Source organism: Acomys russatus, chromosome 26 (genome assembly GCF_903995435.1).
Source record: "Acomys russatus chromosome 26, mAcoRus1.1, whole genome shotgun sequence".
NCBI classification, from domain to species: Eukaryota; Metazoa; Chordata; class Mammalia; order Rodentia; family Muridae; genus Acomys; species Acomys russatus.
In genome coordinates, this window is record NC_067162.1 from 36,358,748 (window position 1) to 36,379,835 (window position 21,088).

Here is a 21,088-nt window from a genome sequence, read left to right on the forward strand (position 1 = left end):
AGAGCGTGGGGTGAGAATCAGAGTGTCTTATTTCTTATCTCTACACTATAAATATATTTTTGTATGTAGGAAATGTACCAACACAGAAAGCGAAGCTCTAGTACCAAAAGTAGCTTCAACCAGGCACCCCTCCTTCCCTCAGCCCTGTGATCCCAGCACTCAGGAGGCAGAGGCAGGCAGACCTCTGTGAGCTTGCAGCCAGCCTGGTCTACACAGCAAGCCCCATAACAGCCAGGACTACAAAGACAGACCCTGCTAAAAAAAAGAAAGGAAGGAAGGAAGGAAGAAAAGAACAGAACTGTCCTAGGTGCTACTGATACAGAAGCAAACAGACCGATTCTCACTTCCTAAGTTTACAGCCTCCCTATGTCAACATGGCCTTGCACACACTTCCACCTGACCCTGCCAGGTAAAGCAAACTGTCAGAGGTGAAGTGCTGGATGTAATCTACAGCTCACATCTCTATAAACAGCCACCAATATTAGTGGCCAGATGACAGTGCTGTAAATATCATGGAACTTGCTTCTTTGGGACAGGAGAACTAAAAATCACATTTAAAAACCACACGTTAAAAAAAGCCAGGCGCAGTGGCGCACGCCTGTAATCCCAGCATCAGGAGGCAGAGGCAGGCAGATCGCTGTGAGTTAGAGGCCAGCCTGGTCTACAAAGTGAGTCCAGGACAGCTAAGGTTACACAGAGAAACCCCGTCCGGAAAAACCAAAAGAAAAAAGAAAAAAACAAACCATCACCACCACCACCACCATCACCACCACCACCACCAAAAAACAAATGTCAGGTCTGATATTACAAAACTTTAGAAAGTGGTAACCTTTTCTTCTTTCTTTTTTGAGACAAAGACTCTCTACATAGCCCTGGCTGTCCTGGAATTCACTATGTGCTAGTTCAAGCTGGCCTCGAACTCAGAGAGATCTGCTTGCCTCTGCATCTTGAGTGCTGGGATCAAAGGCACGTGGCACGGAGTCTGGCTAGGGATAATTTTTTAAAAGGCCCCACAAATGGGGCTGGAGAGATGGCTTAGAGGTTAAGAGCACTGTCTGTTTTCCTAAAGGTTCTGAGTTCAATTCCTAAAAAGCACATGGTGGCTCACAACCATCTATAATGAGATTGGGGCCTCTCTTCTGGCAGGCAGGCATACATGCAGGCAGAGCACTGTATACATAAGTAAGTTAGTAAATAAATAAATCTTTTTTAAAAAGGCTCCAAAAATGAAAACCGTTTTGTTTTCATAATACACAATGGGCCTACCAGGCACCTGCACCTCCATAAACACACCAGGAACAACTTTGAATACAGGGCTTGCTCTCTGCTTTGTTTGGTTTCTTTTAGAATTTCTCAACGCTGTTTCCTCTTCAGTTCCAGTTTCCTTATATTTGTTTTCAGAACCTTTGTTAATTCTTTGTTCTCTTCCTCCTCCTATCCCACAGCATGCAGCCATGACATGGGCTGGAAGCATGGTGTAAGTAAACCACGTAAAAAAGCCTATCTTGACCACAATTTCCATCCGTACAAGAAGCACAGGAAAGCCCAAGAATTCAAAGAAATAACTGGTTCCCTGAGGTGCTTCTGTTTAGATCAAACATATACGGGTTCTTACATTATATAAACTTCAGTCGGTGCCAGCAGTCTGATGGGACAGTCCTGGCTGGGGACTGCTGGCTCCTGTTCCCACCCCTCTATCCTGCAGGCGTTGAGGCAAGAGACGCTTTCAGGGTGTGTGTGGTGCTTTGTGACTGTAATCCCAGCAGTAGTGAGGCTGAGGCAGGAGGACTACCATCAATTCCGGGCCAGTGTAGGTTACAGATCCGAGTTCAAGGAAAGCTCAGGATATACAGCAAGACTCAGTCTCAAAAACAAACAATCCCATTAAGAAGAAAGAATACTTCATACTAAACAGCAAGTCTCCACACAGGCCAAGGATCAACAGAGCCCGTGGCACATTGCTTTGGTAGAGACAGGACCAGGCTACAGCGTTAGAAGTGCTGGCAGCAGTAATTCGCTGAAATACCTTAGAAGACAACTTTGAACGGCGCACTTCGATTCTGAAGAGTCAGCTTCCCGTCCTGCAGGCACAGCTAACATCATTCTAACACTAAGCTACATAACCAGCCTTTAAAAAATAGTTTTTGAACCCAGTGTGGTAGTGCATGCCTTTAATTCCAGCACTTGGGAGGCAGAGGCAGATGGATCCAGGACAGCCAGGGCTACAGAAAGAAACTCTGTCTAGAAAAAACAAACCAACAAGAAAATAGTTTTTGAAGCCGTGCTGGTGGCACATGCTTTTATAGCCAGGGCTATACAGAGAAACCCTGTCCTGAAAAGCAAAAAATTAACAAACAAGGTTTTTGAGACACGATCTTATGAAGTAGCCCAAGCTGGCCTAAAATGTATGAGCTTCTTGTCTCACCCTCCAGAGTGCTCGGATTGCAAGTGTACACTATCCCACCCACCCAGATGATTTGTTTTTTATTATGTTAAAGTGCTTGAGAAATAAGTTAACATGTAAAGATCTAGTTGGGCCAGGTGCAGATCTGCAAGCCTGTAACCTCAGCTTCCAGAGAGCTAAGGCAGGTGCATCTTCAGTGTGAAGTCAGCCTGGGCTCAGTGTAGTGAGACGATGTTCCACAGTATAAATAAAGAAGGCGGCTGTGGATGTAGATGAGCAGTAAAGTACTTGCCTAGCATGTGTGAGGCCTGGGCACAAGCCCAGGATGGGAAAAAGCACTTTAGAGCAGGCTTGGGTTTTGGTTTAGAAAATAGGCAGAGCAGGACGTGGTGGCGCATGCCTTTAATTCCAGTACCTGGGAGGCAGAGGCAGGCTTACCTCTGTAAGTTTGAGGCCAGCCTGGACTACAAAACGAGTCTAGGAGAGGCAGGGCTACACAGACAAACACCGTCATCCCTTCCCCCAAATAAGCAAGCAAGAAAAAAATACACTCAGTATAGTTTTTAAAGTGTGCAAATGTGCAGAACAATAACCAAGCACATCCTCGCCCGCAGCACAAGCCGTGAGCCTGTACACCTTCCATAACTCTTCATTTGTTGCTTTCTTCACTTACAAGCAAAGTGTTTAGTGCTGTCTTGTCAAAAGGAAAAGAACCACTTACGATGAAACTGTAGTTTGCTGTTGACCTTTATACTTTTGTTTGTGTGTGTGTGTGTGTGTGTGTGTGTGTGTGTGTGTGTATGAGGCTGCCCTCAAACTCAGGGCAATTCTCCACTGAGTGGCCTCCTGAGAACTGGGATTGCAGGCCTAGTCACTATGCATAAACCCCATTTACTCTGACAGCAAAACTTCTGTTCCACAGGGCTGTTTTATATACAATAAGCGCCAATTGTTCTATTAAGTAATAATAATACATGGAACCAGAGGTGAGGGCAGGGGCTCAGTGGTCCTCAAAGGCTTTGGCAAAAGGTGCAGCTGAGATTCTGTTACTATGGCAGCTGCAGATGTTGGGGCAACGGACAGCCTTGCAGTTTATGAACAAACCGCTGGCTCTGATATCCAGCCACTCACCTCTGGAATCCTCAAGAGACACAAGGACACAGAGCATCAGGCATGTAGGCATAAGAAAGCGTTTGGAACAATGCTCTGCATTCTGCCCTGAGGTCAGGTTTGACAAAGCCAAGGAAGGAAGGAAAGAAGGAAGGAAAGAAGGAAGGAAGGAAGGAAGATGCTCACTGTGTTCATTTAGGAAAAACCACATCACCCGCTGCCCCAATGAACATAGAATCTTTAAAACAGAAGAAAGACTTCACACCTGGAAGTCTGAGCAGAGAAGGTGCTTTCCATGATTAACGGCTCATCTGGGACCTGTGCAAAAAAACAGGAACAAAGGCTGGGATCATGTGATGCCCAACAAAGGGCAAAAAGGACTCCAGTAGCCAGGGCAAGGTGTCCCACACCTGTAATCCCAGCACTTGGGAGGCAGAGGCAGGCGTATCTTTGTGAGTTCAAGGCCAGCCTGGTCTACAAAGAGAGTCTAGGACAAGCCAGGGTTGTTACACAGAGAAACTCTGCTTTGAAAAAACAAAAATAAATAAACAAAAAATTGAAACAAAACAAAAAAGTGAGCATGGTGATGCACACCTTTAATCCCAGCACTTGGGAGGCAGAGATAGATGCACCTCTGTGAGTGAGAGGACAGCCTGGTCTATATAGTGAGACCCTACCTCAAATAAAAACAAACCAACAAAGGCCGGCAAGATGGCTCAGTGGGTGTAAAGCATGTGCCACAGAAGCCTGGCAACCTAAGTGTGAGCCCCAAGTAAAAGTGGAAGGAAAAAGTGACTTCCCCAAGTCGCGCTGACCTCCAGACATGCATATGTGTACACTGTATCTCGCGCTAACACAGAGATAATAAATTGTTTACTTTTAATGCTGCTAAACATTGGTCTTCTACAGCCTCACTTGGTGGTATTTATGAGTGTGTCTGAGCAGGTGCTGAGAAGGAAGCCCACTGCTCACCTATAGCCACATAGTGCTGTGCATTATCTGGCCACACGTACAAAGGTTTTGTTTGTTTGTTTGGGTTCTTTTGAGACATGGCGTCTCTGTGTAGCTCTTGCTGTCCTGGAACTCATTCTGTAGACCAGGCTGGCTTCAAATTCAGAGATCCACCTGCCTCTGTCTCCGAAGTCCTGGAATTAACGGTGTGTGTCATCACTGCCTAGCTCCATAAATATAGGGTTGTTGTTGTTGTTTGCTTTTTGTTTTGTTTTCCACCAAGACAGGGTTTCTCTGTCCTGAAACTTGTTTTATAGAGTAGGCTGGGCTCGAACTCAGGGACTCCCCCTGCCTCTGACTCCCAAGTGCTGGGAGACTTTATGCCCTGCCATAAATGGAATTTTAAGGTGGAGACTGTTGCGTTGTTTTTTCACACCAATTTAAATATTCAATGTTTCAATGTGTGTAGTTACTCTGATCCCATAAAGAGCTTACAAGTCAGAAAGCAGTAACTTACGTGATGGAACAGCAAGATCAAATACATTTCTATGATGGGAGAGTCCAGAGAGAAGCAATCGTTAAGTGCAGAACACGGTAATCTACCGACTTGTTTGGACTGCACCTCTCTCAGACAACAATTAAAAACACTACCTAATGGACACGACACTTGAAGGGGCCAGAGGGCAACCCAGACAAGGCTATAAACGAGGTGAACAGAGGAGAGAGAAACAATGCAAGTTCCTCGGAGTACTTCAGTTTTCTCTAGCACAAGACTTAATCCAGTAGGGAGAGGCTGGAGACACTAAGCACGCCCTCACCTCATCCATTCTTGCTTATCCTTACATAGTCAATCTCCACTGGGTCTTTCTCTGCATAAAATGGCTGGTTGGCTTCTTTAATATGCAGGAGAAATAAAAATAATTCACAATTCATACAGATATCTCTTTATTACTGCTTATAGGACGGTATCTTAGGTAGGGTTTCATTGCTGTGAAGAGACACCGTGACCACTGCAACTCTTACAAAGGAAAGTTGGGGCTGGCTTACACTTCAGAGGTTTAGTCCATTCTCGTGGTGGGAAACATGGCAGCATCCAGGCAGACATGGTGCTGGAGAAGGAGCTGAAGAGAGTTCTACATCTTGATTCCCAGTCCGCAGAAGGGGACTGTGTGCCACACTGGGCATAGCTTGAACGTAGGAGACCTCAAAGCCTGCCTTCACAGTAACACTTCCTCTAACAAGGCCACACCTCCTCCAATAAGGCGATACCCCCTAAGAGTGCCACTCCCCAAGTCCCAAGCACTCAGACACATGAGTCTATGGGGGGCCACACCTATTAAAACCACCATAGAGGGCCAGACATGGTGGCACGTGCCTTTAATCCCAGCACCCAGACACAGAGGCAGGCGGATCACTGTGAGTTCTAGGCCAGCCTAGTCTACAAAGCTAGTCTAGAACAGCCAAAGCTACACAGAGAAACCCTGTCTCGAAAACCCAAAACAAAAACAAACAAACAAAAACCCACCATAGAAGGTCTAGAACAGATAGGTCCAATAGAAATGTAACTTAAAATTCTACAGTAGCCATGCTAAAGTAACAACCTTATTTTTAATTGTTTACTTAATCTAATACATTTAAAATGTTATATCAATAATATCATTGCTATAAACATTGAGATTTGCTTATTTGCTTCAATAGTAATTCTTCAAACTTCAGTAAGTTATACTTCCAGTATCTTTCTTTGAGACTAACCACTTGCCAGTGCTCCCCAGCCACATGTGGCTTAGAGACACTGTATCAGACAGCAGAGGCATGAACTATGGTAGCCTACAACTATCTGTAACTCTAGTTCCAAGGGACCTGACCCCCTCTTCTGACCTCTAGGGATACCAGGCACTCACATGGTACACATACATACATGGAGGAAAATACTCATACACATGAAATAAAATAACACTAACATTTAATAATGTTTTTAAAATAAAACATTAAATAAAAAAGATGAGTAAGACTAGAAGACACACTTTACAAATATGTATACATGACAAATAGTCATGTGAAAAGACACTATCAGTACAATGTCAGCTAAAATGCCAGGAAATACCATTTCATACTTACTGAAATAAAAGACTGACCACACCAAATGTATAGAGGAGAAGGGCCAGTCAGAGCTCTCACGGGCCAATGGCAGGAAAATAAAATAGGATAACTATCCCGGAGAATTGTTTGCAGTTTGTTGTAACATTATACACTTCTACCCTGACTTGGCATTCCCATTGCTAAACATTTATCCAAAGGAGGTAAAACCGTTTAACTACAGCGGACTGGGAAACTGAGTGTGGTAATGCACGCCTAGAACCCCAGGGGGAATCACAAAGATTAGGAGCGTAAGGGCAAGTCAAGACCAGCCAGAATGCATAAGACAACCTCCCCACACCTCCATATCCGCCACCCCAAAAATAACCATGGGCTGGCGAGATGGTTCAGTGGGCAAAGGCACTCTCCAGTAAGCCTGGTGATCTGAGATCCATCCCTGGAACCCACAGGGTAGAAGGACAGAACTAAATTCCTAAAGCTGTCTCCTGACTTCCACAGTGTATATACGCAGGCAATTTGAGAGCAATTTAAAAACAAAAACACAACACCACATAAGCCAGCCCACCAATGGCTGGATGGCAGGATGGACGGGCAGGCTGCTACAGTTATACAACGGAGATAAGACACATATCAGGACGAATTTCAAAAACAGGAGTCAAAGAAGCCAGGAACAAAAAGCAAAACAATGTATGACTTATTTACATGAGGTTCTGAAATAGGGAGAACCTAGCAAAATAAAAGCAACAGTTGCCAGACAGAGGTGCAGGCAAACAGGAAGACGTATGAAGAAACTTTCTGGAATATCGGCATAAAACATGCAATTTGGAGCTAATTGTCAAAACTCACTGAGCTCAACAGTTATGGGTCCCTGTAATAACTAACCTACTTCCTGTCTTGAAAGCTACATGCTATGAGACCAAAAAAGCAACACTGGACAACTGGACAGATGCTGCCAAATCCACAATGAATAAAGTTCGAGATGAAGAGCAGAGAACGCAGGATTCTGGCTCAGGTGCTCTCCATCACTGTTACCACACGGTGACACGAGCCCACACAGCTTCCTCTGTTTCCTGGTCAGTGAATCATAAGTTATGTTAACACACTAACCACAACTAAGACGGCATGCTTGTCGTTCTGAAATCTCATTTTCAATGAATGCCCAAATATCAGATTGCTGGTAAGGTAGCAAAAAAAAAAAAAAAAAAAAAAAAAAAGAAAGAAAGAAAGAAGGGAGGGAGGGAGGGGAGAAGCAAGTGAGCAGAGAGAAATGAAGTATGAGAGAAGATACGGAAACAGCATGGGGACAATCTAGTCAGCTGAGTTCTGAAAGGACACAACAGGAACCTACTCAGCATGTTTGAACTGAAAAGGAAACCAGAGGCGCAGGAGTTACGCCTCTCCAAGTGAGGTGGCACACTCCTTTAATCCCAGCACTCAGGAGGCTGAGGCAGGTGGATCTCTCTCTGTGAGTTGGAGGCCAGCCTGGGCTACATAGTAAGACCATGTTTTGAAAAACAAAACAAACTAAAAGAAGCTGTGCGTCCACTCTCGCCTCCTCCGCACAGCTTCCCAGAAGCAGTAAGAGCGCTCCCCACAGCTACAGCTATTTATCCTCCGGTGCCTTAGCGATACACACAGCATCATTCCAACTGGCAGAATACCACCAAACAACTTTGTTCACTGCCACCATTACAGACCAGACACTTTGGTAACGGGGCGCACACTGCAATCTGGAACAACTTAAGGGCTTTCCTGCTGTCCACAAGGCAGCCTGAGTTGAGCGCAGGAAAGGCTGATGGAACACCATGTGTTTCCTGACCAGGAAACAAGGCTACCAGGCTCATGGCGGGGCTTCAGCACATCCCAAAAGGATGTGCACTGTGAAATGTTACTGTGGAAACAACACTTCAACAGGGAGACAAGGCGACACGAAAGAAGGGAAATAGCAGGAACTGCAAATAGGCCTGTGGGACAAGTGAAGACGCCCTACATGTCTGCGCTTGAAGCTTGTGTGATTGCGCTGAAGTGTCTTTCCAGTCACACTGCTGGCATTGAAAACTTTCAGACTTAGTTATGTGCTGGATACAAGCTATGGCACCCAAACCAAACCGCTGCTGACTAGCATTAAGAGGATAAGTCTCCAGGGATCAAAGTTTACCTACTGCTCTTTTGTAAACATTTTGCAGAAGATCATGAATGAATGTACGTATGTATGAACACACCCACACACCCACACACACACCCACACACAGACTGTTCGGTGTGCTGGCTAGTTTTTATTGGTGTGAGAGGGCCCATACCACTGTGGATAGAGCCACTCCTGAACAAGAAAGCTAAGAAAGCTGAGAAAGCCATGGAGAGCAAGCCCGCAGGCAGTTCAGCTCCTGCCTCCAGGTTCCTGCCATGAGTTCCTTTCCTGACTGCTGTCCATGATGGACAGTGATGCAGCAGTATAAGCAAATTAACCCTTTCCTCCCCAAGGTGTTTTTTGGTCATAATATTATTCATCATCGCAACAACAGAAACCTAAGACACTTAGAAACATGGAGGGAAAAAGCCACAAGGCATCTGTGATGAATGTTTAAATGCTAAACATTTGCTACATAATGACCTAGAAGTAGTATACAAAGTATTTCACTATTTTAAAAACTCTCTCACACACACAAAAAAGGGAACCACTAGACTTACAGGAGGAAGTGAAAAGCCACAATAGTACGCATGACCTGACAGAATTACCGAGAGGGCTGGGAGTGGGTTTTAATAACTTCCGGGCCTGGGTTTTGTAAACCCAATCAAAACAGGACTGGTCTTGGTATTACAGAGCCAGAAAGTGAGAACTTAAGACCAGTGTCTTAAGTGGAACAGTGGACTCGGGTAAAACACTCAGCCCGTGTTACAGGAGCAGCCGGAGAGCTCGTCTCTGTTCGGGCTGTAGGCTTGCCTCGGGTTATGTCTTCTGAGAATTAAGATAGGAGTCAGCCACTCATATGAATTGGGAACTGGGGTTTCAAGAGTATGATCCTAACCACAGTCCCTCAGTGTTCCAGGGGTCCCAAACCACAAACTTACATCCAAATCAGCCTAAGCCAAAGCTCAAACCAGGGCATCAAAGAGATATAAATTTATACTCATTTGAAAAACACAGGTTAACCCCTGGCCTTAAAAGAGCATCATAATAAGAGAACAAACAGAATAGCTTCGTAACCCAAGAGCCTGCTTCCAGTAAAGAACCCCAGCTACAGGTTACAAAGGAAATATACTTAAAATGATAACATACAGAAAACAAGACTTTAAGAATAAGATCCCAGGGACTGGAGAGATGGTTCAGCGGTTCAGAGCACTGACTGTGGCTGAGTGATGGTGGCGCACGCCTTTAATCCCAGCACTTGGGAGGCAGAGGCATGCAGACCTCTGTAGGTTCGAGGCCAGCCTGATCTACAAGTGAGTCCAGGACAGTCAAGGCTATACAGAGAAACCCTGTCTCAAAAAACAAAGCAAAATCCCCCCAAAAACCCTCAAAAAACCATTGACTGCTCTTCAAAGGACCTGAGTTCAATTCTCAGCCCCGACAGGGGTGGGGGTGGGGTGGCTCACAAGTGCCTGTAACTCCAAGATCTGACACCCTCACACAGACAGACATACATGCAAGCTAAACACCAATACACATAGAATAAAAATACATAATTAAGCCAGGCATGGTGGCGCACACCTTTAGTCCCAATGTTCGGGAGGCAGATGCAGGCGGATCTCTGACTTCCAGGCCAGCCTGGCCTACAAATGAGTTCCAGGAAACAGAATGCAAAAGATGTAGTAGTCAGAATGCCAGAGAACTTTCCAGGCCAAATAAAAGTCATCAAATCGGGCTGGAGAGATGGCTCAGCGGTTAAGAACACCGACTGCCCTTCCAGAGGTCCTGAGTTCAATCCCCAGCAACCACATGGTGGCTCACAACCATCCACAAAGAGATCTGCTGCCCTCTTCTGGCCTGCAAGTGTGCATGCAAGCAGAGCACTGTATACATAATAAAGAAATATTTAAAAAAAAAAAAAAAAAAGGTCATCAAATCTCAGACTTAAACAAAACACGCAGCATTCAGGAGGCAGAGAGGCAGGTGGATTGCTGTGAGTTCGAGGCCAGCCTGTTTACAAAGTGAGTCCAGGACAGCCAAGGCTACACAGGGAAACCCTGTTTCAAACAAACAAGCAAACAAACAAACAAACAAGAAACAAAACACAAGCTAGACCAAAGCTGAAAGACAATAATATAGGTAGAAAGAAATGGCTACCGTTTGGCTACCAAACAGTAACTTAGAAGAAAAGAAAAGCTGACCAGAGACAAAGAATGTAATTCAATAGCATTGGGCTAAGAACTCAACAGGAAGCAATAAGGGTAAATTTTGGGCAAGCAGTATGATGTGAGCTGACCCACTGACTAATTCTCCCAGTAGTGGCATGTTGGGTGGATACAGGAAGAGAGACTGTGGGTTTTAAGTAAACTTAGGAAATGATTACAACAGCTTAAGCCTTTGGGGAGACTTTAGAATATTCTAAAGACATGTTTCAAAAAGTAAGGCACAGACAAAACGGTTATAGAAAGTGGAGATGAAACGGGCCACTATGTGGCAGAAGGGGGGGAGGGAAGGGATAAAAGGTGTATTTAGAGACTATTAAAAATTAAAAAACCGGCCGGGCGTGGTGGCGCACGCCTTTAATCCCAGCACTCGGTAGGCAGAGGCAGGCGGACCGCTGTGAGTTCAAGGCCAGCCTGGTCTACAAAGCAAGTCAGGACAGCCAAGGTTACACAGAGAAACTCTGTCTCAGGGGGGAAAAAAGAGTTAAAAGAACTGATTGATTGGGTACAGGGCTGGGACAGAGAGGATGAAGGACTTGGAGGTTTGGGCCCACATGAGGAGGAGCACAGTGTGCCAGTACACTCACTCCCTTGGCCCTGAGCACACAGTAGGGCTGTGTAGGTGAACTGCTGGGTTGGAAAGAGGCTTTTGAGCTACTTAACATCAGGGCTCACTACAAAGGGCCCACGAGAAGGGAGTGAGGGGCTTTGAGTTTGTATGATCTTGGGATGACAGGTGCACACCACTGTGCCAATAGTTACCATAGTAAAAGAGACTTTCCTCCAACCTCTGGCTCTGGGGAAAACTCTTTTCTTCCTCTACACTTTTCAAACAGCTGGAGTGAAGGAAAGGCTCTCAATTTAAAACAGAAGGCATGCAAGACACAGGCTTTCCACTCTTCCTCAAGTCAGCAACTGCTGCTGAAAGGGTGTCATGTTCAAGTATAGCTAATAATCAAAGTGTGCTTTTTAAGGGGCTGGAGAGATGGCTCAGTGGTTAAGAGCACTGTCTGCTCTTCCAGAGGTCCTGAGTTCAATTCCCAGCAACCCCATGGCGCCTCACAAGCATCTATAATGTGATCTGATGCCCTCTTCTGGTGTGCAGGTGTACATGCAGGAAGAACACTGTATATATAATAAATACATTTTTTTTTTAAAGTGTGCTTTTATGGTCTTTAGACAATCAGGCTTATAAGGACAAAAGACAGGTACTTGATTAGAGTCTGTCATCGTCTCACCCTTTCTGTCTCTTTAGGTTTTTCTAGCTCATGTGTTTTCGAAGTTTTAAATTAGTTCATCTTGCATTTACAACAGTAGGGCTTTGGCAAGAACCTAGGACCATACAGCAAATACTTCAGAATTGCCTGATTTTCAATCCCCAACCAAGCAGAACACAGCCTTTTTGCCTCTCCTGTAAGCAAATCCCACAACTGAAATTAAAATTTTAATACAACGTGAATCTTGCTATATAATAACCATCCATGAAGTAGTCCCAAGATTCTTCTATCAGAATCTTGGGCAGAACACAGGACTCACTGATTGCCATGCTCCAAATGGACAGCTTTTTTCACCAACACCAGAGCAGATGAGAATGGTAACTTCCACACAAAAATGCCTACGATGGGCAGCACACAACACTGTTAAAGGGTCACTATTATAATGCAGTCCCTAAAGTGGCTCACAACTGCTCTCTTTATAAAATTCAAGGTCTTTAACCTTTTTTTATATTTATTTATTTTGTTGGAGAGAGTGAGACGATCACGAGTGTCACATTATGTGTGTAGAGACCACTGGACAACCTGTGGCAGTCGGCTCTCTCATCAAGCACCATTAGCGGCTGTGCCATCTGTTAGCACATTTTTCTTTGTAATTATCAACAAAAAGTCTCTGCAAGTAAAACTTTGTATTATAAAAATGAGAGGAAAAAATCATTTACTGAACAAAGTATAATTGAAAATAAAACCAATTGTCATTTAATATATCTAGGTACTGCACAGAACAAAGAAATCTGTTATCAAAGACTAATCTAATTAGACAAAGGAAAATGTACAGCACCAGACAGTGTTAGGGTGTCCATGCCCCTGAGAGCCTGCTTTCCTAGGATGAACTCTGCCCTCTAGTGCATGCTCCATGACCACTGCTGTAGCTAACCAGGAGACCTGACGGCATCCTAGAGTATCTACCGCAATGCTCTCTAAATGAAGGTCTTTGCCTCCTTGTTTACAGATTTATTCCCACCATGAACCTGAGTAAACTCTGTGAGTGTGGTCACTTCAGGCACCTCTTCTGTACATGCCAAAAGGATCTAAAATACTTCACAATTTTTCACACGGAGAGCATTCTGTGTGGTAAAATTGAGACTGTAAGCATACAACAAAAATGGTCTATAATACAGACACCTCTCCAGCTCCTGAATTTTATTGTTTTTGAAGATTTCACATACAGATTCTTTTGTTGTTATTGTTATTTTTAGTTTTTCGAGATAGGGTTTCTCTGTGGAGCCCTGGCTGTGCAGGACTCATTTTGTGGACCAGGCTGGCTCTGAACTCACAGAGATCCGCCTGCCTCTGCCTCCCAAGTGCTGGGATTAAAGGCGTGCGCCACCACGCCTGGCTTGTTATGTTATTTTTTAAAGACAGGGTTTGCTAATATCCCTGGATTGCCTAGAACTTGTTATGTGCATCGAGCTGGCATCAAACTTGCATCTATCTTCTTGCCTCTGCTTCCCAAATTCAGGGATTAAACACTCAAGCCACCACACACAGCTAAAGGTTTATTTTTACAATAGTTAAAAGTACCTTAAGAGGGCCGGGCGTGGTGGCACATGCCTGTAATCCCAGCACTTGGGAAGCAGAGGTAAGCGGATCTCTGTGAGTTTTGAGGCCAGTCTGGTCTACAAAGTGAGGCGAGGACAGCCAAGACTACACAGAAAAACCCTGTCTCAAAAAACAAAACAAAACAAAAACAAAAGTACCTAAGGGGCTGGAGAGATGGCTCAGAGGTTAAGTGCACTGACTGTTCTTCTGGAGGTCCTGAGTTCAATTCCCAGTAACCACATGGTGGCTCACAGCCATCTATAATGAGATCTGATGCCTTCTTCTGTCATACAAGCATACATGCAAATAGAGCACTCATGTACATAAATAAATAAATCTTAAAAAAAAAATCCGTAAGGAGGCTGGGTGTAGTGGCGTACACCTCTAATCCCAGTACTCAGGAGGCAGAGACAGGCAGATCTCTGTTGAGTTTGAAGCCAGCCTGGTCTACAGAACTAGTTTCAGGACAGCCAGGGCTCTGCTACATAGAGAAACCCTGTCTTGAAAACCAAAACCAAGCCGGGCGATGGTGACGCATGTCTTTAATCCCAGCACTCAGGAGGCAGAGGCAGGTGGATTTCTGTGAGTTTGAGGCCAGTATGGTCTACAAAGGGAGTCCAGGACAGCCAAGACTACCCAGGGAAACCCTGCCACAAAACAAAACAAAAACAAAGACAAAACAAAAAAACAAAAGTCAATGATTAGCTGGGCACAGTGGTGCATGTCTTTAATCCCAGCACACAAGGCAGAGGCAGGTAGATCTCTGTGAGTTCAAGGCCAGCCTGGTCTACAAAGTGAGTTCAGGACAGCAAATGCTACAGAGAGAAACCCTGTCTTGAAAAAGCAAAACCAAAAATTATTCACAAATATTAGGTTCCTGGACAATCAGAGACACCTACAACTGATAAGCCACCGGAACAGCTGTTGGTTTTCAGTAACAAAGTCTCATGCAGTCTGGGTGGACCACACTCACTATGTAGTCAAGGCTCGGCCTGAACCCCCAGATCCTGCTGCCCTCATCTCTAGGTACTAGGATTACAGTCATCTATCCAGCTTATTGGTTTGAGGTTTAATCTTCATATGGCTCTATGACAAATCCTATCTTTTCTGTGTTTAGGACAAACACTGCTTAATCTGACACCACCAGGAGGTTGTCTGAGATTCAGTGTCCAAGAAGCAAGACAAGACAAAACCACACAGGCAAGCAGTAGGTTTCAACACTGTATTTTATTGCCTTAGTTTGCTCCCAATCTATAAGGGTACAGCTTAAAGAAGAAACTAAAGACAATTCGGTGCTTATAACAAGGATAAATGTGAGAGTGGAAGAAAAGAGCGTGTGGCTAAAGCCCAGCCAACCAGCAGCTGGTAGAAGCTGGATGCAGCAAGAATTGAGTGTGCGGAGGAACAGGGAGATCAGGAGGCTTGCATGATAAAGCCACGAGAATGTGGACACATTGTGCTTTCCTCTAGCAAATGTAACAGCCTGATTCTGGCCTCTAATTAAAAGTGGGTTTGCTCCATTCCCGACACACAAACTCTGGCTTTTTATAGCCTAAGCAGCATGCTATTTTAAACATGTGGAGGAAATGCATTTTCAGTTACAAACATTGGCCTCTCTGCATCTGTCCTTATTTGTTACTGAAAGATGTGGGGCAGGATGTTTTACTCTTCTGCACTGGCTTTCCTGTGTTGCTTAAATCTGTTTAGAGGAAAGGAAAATACACAATTTCTATAAACTGAAGCAGTTCCCAAAGGGGGCGGTGGTGTGGTGTGGAAAACATTCTACTGTACTACTTTTCTTTCCTTTTTGGTTTTTCAAGACAGGGTTTCTCTGTGTAGCCTTGGCTGTCCTGGACTCATTCTGTAGACCAGGCTGGCCTCGAACTCAGAGATCTGCCTACTTCTGCCTCCCTGGGTGCTGGAATTACAGGCATGCACCACCATGAAAAGCTACTTTTCTTTTATATATTAAATGACTCTGACAAATTCTTCTCTAGAAAAGACCTTCCATGCATGTGGAATCTGTTGCAGATTCTAATGTCTTCACTGATAAAATTAGTTTACTCTCCAACCCCAAAGCAGATGGTTTCCTTTGGCCTTTCAAGCATTCATAACTGTAAACATTTTCTGAGTCACAGGTCAGAAAAACAGGCAGATCACCCTTGAAGGGCCCCTTGGGCTATATCAGAAACTCAAGACATAATTCTGCACCATACACAGACAAATGTCCATATCCATGCACTTTTACTCTGATACTTACATATTCTTAAACTCTGGTATACTCCATTATAGCTTCAAAGCTGATGTGGACAGATTTCATTTTCCTCCTTTTGCAAGGTAGTTATTAGGTCACTAATCTATTGAAAAATATTTCACTAGAAGAGCCACCAGCAATAGCTCCTTTTCCCAGCCGACCTTTACCTCAAGAGCATTCTTGTACACAGTCCAAGGAGGACTCCCTTCTTAACAAACTTTAAGTCAGGTGTGGTAGCCTTTAATCCCAGCACTCAGGGAGGCAGAGGCAAGTGGATAACTATGAGTTCGAGGCCAGCCTGATCTAGAAAACAAGTCCAGGACAGCCAGGGGTACACAGAGAAACCCTGTCCCCAAAACCAAACCAAACCAAAAAAGACTTTAGTCAAAGTCTTCTCAGCCCTTTTCTCTGACACTGAGCCTTGTCTGTGCCAAGACTGTATAGGTTTAGGAGGAGTCACTCTCAGTCAATTTAAAGAGACTGTCTGGTACCCATACCCAATCACCCCGCTGCTTTTTAAAGAGTCTGCTTACAGGAATCTTCCACAGCAATCAATACCTAACACGTAATAGAACAGACAGCTGGCAGTGTCTGAGAGAGGTCTCTTCCTTTCACCTCCCTTCCTGGTCTCATTGGAATCACTTCTCACATAAATGACTTGCATGCAAACCTTTGTCTCAAATTCTGCTTCTAGTAAGTGCACCCTATGGGACACACCACAGCAACAGCATTACTCAGAGCCAGACGAAAAAGATGAAAATTTGCCTATACAGTTGATAGGAAAACCAGGAAGATTTCTAGTGGAAGAAAACTAAAACTTTCCTGCTTCCCAGGCATGGTGACACACACACCTTTAATCCCAATACTCAGGAGAAAGAGGCAGGCAGACCTTAGTGTCTTTGATACTAGCCTGGGCTACACAGTTAGTTCCAGGCAAAGCTAGACCTATATAGTAAGACACTGTCTCAAAAACAAGAAAAACAAACACAAAAACAACTTTCCCAGTTACAACAAAGGTGAGTATGTTTAATGAGGTGACAATCCCCATCTAAAAGGTCAGAAAAGGCACCGTAGGAGCCTGGCCTACCCAGAACTCTGCTAGCTGGTCAGGGGTACCCATGTAATGTGGTCTATGGTTACTTCCTTAGAGCCTACAGCCTTGGGCTTCTCTTATTTACTTCTTTTTTGTTTTGTCTCCCCCCCTACCCCCCGCCAAAACAGGGTTTTCTCTGTGTAGCCTTGGCTGTCCTGGACTCACTTTATAGACCAGGTTGGCCTCGAACTCATGAAGATCCACCCGCCTCTGCCTCCCAAGTGCTGGGATTAAAGGTGTGCGCCACCACTGCCCAGCTATTTACTTCTTACAGATGGAAGGCAGGAACTTTTGCTTTTTCAAAGAGAAAGGAATCCTAGTCTTCAGCTAAAAATAAAGTATGGAAAGAGCAAAAGAAGCACACTATCCAAGTTTCTTTCTTTTCATCATTTTTGACTGTTTTCTTTGAGACAGGGGCTCACCGGTGTGTAGGCTAGCCTTGAGCATCCGGGCTCAAGTGATCCACCTATCTTAGTCTCCCGACTAAGTGGAGACCCTGTGCCCACCTGACCTTCTTATGTTCCTTTGCCATCATGGGGCTGGAACTAAGTATTCGATTCAAACATTCATTACAAGTTCTGATGAGTTCCTAATACTGTCATGCAAAAATTATTATGTCTAGGCATACAATTTACATGTTCAGCTTTGTGGTTAACTTCTTTCAGGCTGGGATTTTTTTTTTTTTTTTTTTTTTTTTTTGGTTTTTCGAGACAGGGTTTCTCTGTGTAACCTTGGCCATCCTGGACTCACTTTGTAGACCAGGCTGGCTTTGAACTCACAGCGATCCGTCAGGCTGGGATTATTAAATAAGCAATCTATAGTTATTTTTCTAGTGAACTCCACCTGGGCAAATGCTTCCAACAAGGCAGAGCTTCATGCCCTATTCAGAAAAGCAGTGATGACAACTACAGTTAGAGAACAGTTGTCCCAGTGTGCCAACTACACCTGGGACTGACACAAATACTCACCCTGACCCAGCAGGGAGTGGCGAAGCCCCTGAAGTGACAAGAGCCTGTGGTTTTTCCTTCTCGTTTTGCTTGAGGAAAGACTTCGCTTCCTTAGATGAAGCATCTACTTCCTTAGTTACCCTATTTCAAGGAAAGAGACAACAAATTTACATGTGGAATAAGAAGCAAAAATTGGCAGGCTGGAGAAAATGCTCTTCCAGAGGACCTAGGTTCAATTCCCAACACCCTCATGATAGCTTACCACTGTCTGTTAACTCACTCCAGCTCCAGAGGATCTCATGCCCTCACACAGACATACATGCAGGCAAAACACCAATGCACATCAAATTAAAAATAAATACATGTTTTTAAAAAAGCAAAAATTGTAGCAAAGGTGGTTTGAATACCTACGGTCTCCTTATATTCGTGTGTTTCAATGTTTGGCCATAGGAAGTGGCACTATTAGGTGTGACTTGTTAGAGGAAGTGTGTCGCTGTGGAGGTGGGGCTTTGAGGTCTTAAAGGCCCAGTGTGAAATACATCCAGTCTCCTCCTGGCTGCCTCTGCATCAAAATGTAGAACCTTTGGCTCCTCCAGCATAATTCTGCCTGCACACTGCCATGCTGATAATGGACTGCACCTCTGAGACTGTGAGCCAGCCTCAGTGAAATGTTTCCCTTATAAGAGTTGCCATATAGGGCAGAGGCAGGTGGATCACTGTGAGTTGGAGGCCACCCTGGTCTACAAAGTAAGTCCAGGATAGCCAAGGTTACACTGAGAAATCCTGTCTTGAAAAACAAAACAAAACAAAAAAAGAGTTGCCTTGGTCTTTTCACAGCAATAGAAACCCTAACTAAGACAGAACATATTCACCATTGAGTTTTCAATAAATTCTGGCCACCAAGTCTTATGATTAAAGTTCACTCTAATAGTTGTAAAACCAAACATTTACTAGGCTGACACTAACAAATGAACAACAGTGTAGTTAAACGTTAACCTTCAAGCCTCCTCCGTTCTACCCGGCAGCATGAAGACTCCAGCAGCCACCCCTGAACCTTGGCTTACCTAGTTACTGACATGAAAGCTACAAGGCCCCTGCCTGCACTCCCTCACTTAGTAAACAGTCCTGAGACTCCAGGGGCCAGTGAAAGGTGAGGTGGGCAGATGGGACAGGGAACCAAAGCTCTGACACCATTTCAAGGAGGAACGCAAACAAGTGGAAATACTCAACAGAAGCTTCCTTGTTGTTCTGCACCTAAAACCCAGAGACAAAACAACTTCCTAAAACTGGCAAATGAGGGCTCCTCAGGGAGCGGCAAGTGCAGCGCAAGCCTGTCCAGCCTCAAACTGAAAAAACCGCATCCGATAAACCTGGGTTCTAAAGGATGAAATAAGGATATTTAAGGCACCTCATATTCTAGGTAAGAGAGGAGAAATGTAATGCCTGCTTTGACATGTCAGAGCAACAAAAACATTCGAGGAATTTTGTTTAAATTCCAATCTACCAGTAGGCAGATCCAAAACTATAGTTAGTTTATTTTAAATATTCAACCAATGATTAGCCAAAGATAATAGAATGACTCCTATTAATCCCATCTGTGAGGGTATATAAGTCTCCACCACCTTCTAGGGTAAGTTTCCTAACGAAGGTCCACCTTCTTGTTGCACTTAAAACTGTGTGTTATACTAGTGGCACAGAGTTAAGCTTGGAGCCCAGGTGAGACAAGGCAAATTGCAGCCAACGCAGGAACGCCGCCGCCGCCGCCGCCGCCGCCGCCACCGCAGCAGCAGCAGCAGCAGCAGCAGCAGCGCTCCAATGCTAAGCAGCTGCTGCTCACAACAGGGCTGGGGATGTCTGCCCTACAGCACTACCACACCCTGGAAGCTCAATTACATTCCTCAGGGTTAAAACTGAAACTAAGGGGTTAGCGACTCATTCAACTATCTAGGGACTACACAGTGATACTAGCGAAAATTTGCCAACCGATGGAATTTTCCAAACTGGTTGTCATACACTCCCCGTCCCACATGCTCTTCCAGAACGTTAAACAAACCCCTTCAAACGGAATGAGGTTTTATGACTGTCTCACCTAAGCGGGTTCTGTGCAAGTGGCTCTCCAGGACGTCTGCAGCCTTTCCCCTCTGAGAGTACATCTTTTAAAGCCACTCTGTAGCACAGGTCACACAAAAAGAACACAGGCAGCTCCGAGGTGTCTGAGGTCTTAGGCATCAGAATGAAAAGTATACAATCTTTAAGATGGTCCCAACCACTATCTGACTAAAGGGAACAAGAAAGCCTGAGCAACTGTCTACTTGGAGCTAAAGGCCCCTGGAACTATGAGAAATTGCAACAGAACAGCTAGCTGTTTTATGTAAGCCAGTAAATTTTAGGGTGATCTGTCATGCTGCTAAACGAATACCCAAAAAAAACCTGCATCAAAATCTTGGGCTTAAAGCAGAACTGAAAATACTAGACTCAAAATAGTTCCTTTAGGTTTCTTTCTTTCATTTATTTGTTTGTTTGTTTGTTTGTTTGTTTTTCAAGATACGGTCTCTCTGTGTAGCCTGGGCTGTCCTGGACTCGCTTTGTAGACCAGGCTGGCCTCAAACTCACAACTCATAGCGATCCACCTGCCTCTGCCTCCTGAGTGCTGGGATTAAAGGCGTGCGCCACCATGCCCGGCTTCCTTTAGGTTTCTTTGTCCCAACAGAATCTACAGAAGACTCAATGTGATTAATGAAGAACTAACATGTTCTTTATCGTCTACTTCCTTCCAAAGTCCCACTAAAGGTGGCAAATAAATGTAACTGAAACTAGCCAGGTGTGGTAACACATGCCTGTAATCCCAGAACTCAGGGAGGCAGAGGCAGGCGGATCACTGTGAGTTCGAGGTTGGCCTGGTCTACACAGTGAGTCCAGGCCAGCCAAGGCTACACAGAGAAGCCCTGTCTCAAAAAACCAAAACCAACCAACAAAACAAACAAACAAAATAAAGTAACTGAAAGTAGACAACATTAGCAGGAAGAGGGACAACAGAAAGGGGTATAACGAAATTCTCACAAAGTA

At 44.6% G+C, this 21,088-nt stretch overlaps 1 protein-coding gene across 1 annotated transcript in view; it reads right to left on the bottom strand.

Moving 5' to 3' along the window:
* The window catches only part of Cfdp1 (craniofacial development protein 1), an 82,191-nt gene that overhangs the window by 38,535 nt on the left and 22,568 nt on the right, over positions 1-21,088 (bottom strand). The window contains exon 5 of the mRNA XM_051168574.1: positions 18,044-18,163. Coding sequence (XP_051024531.1) covers positions 18,044-18,163 — 120 coding nt within the window. The remainder of the gene's footprint in view (positions 1-18,043; positions 18,164-21,088) is intronic.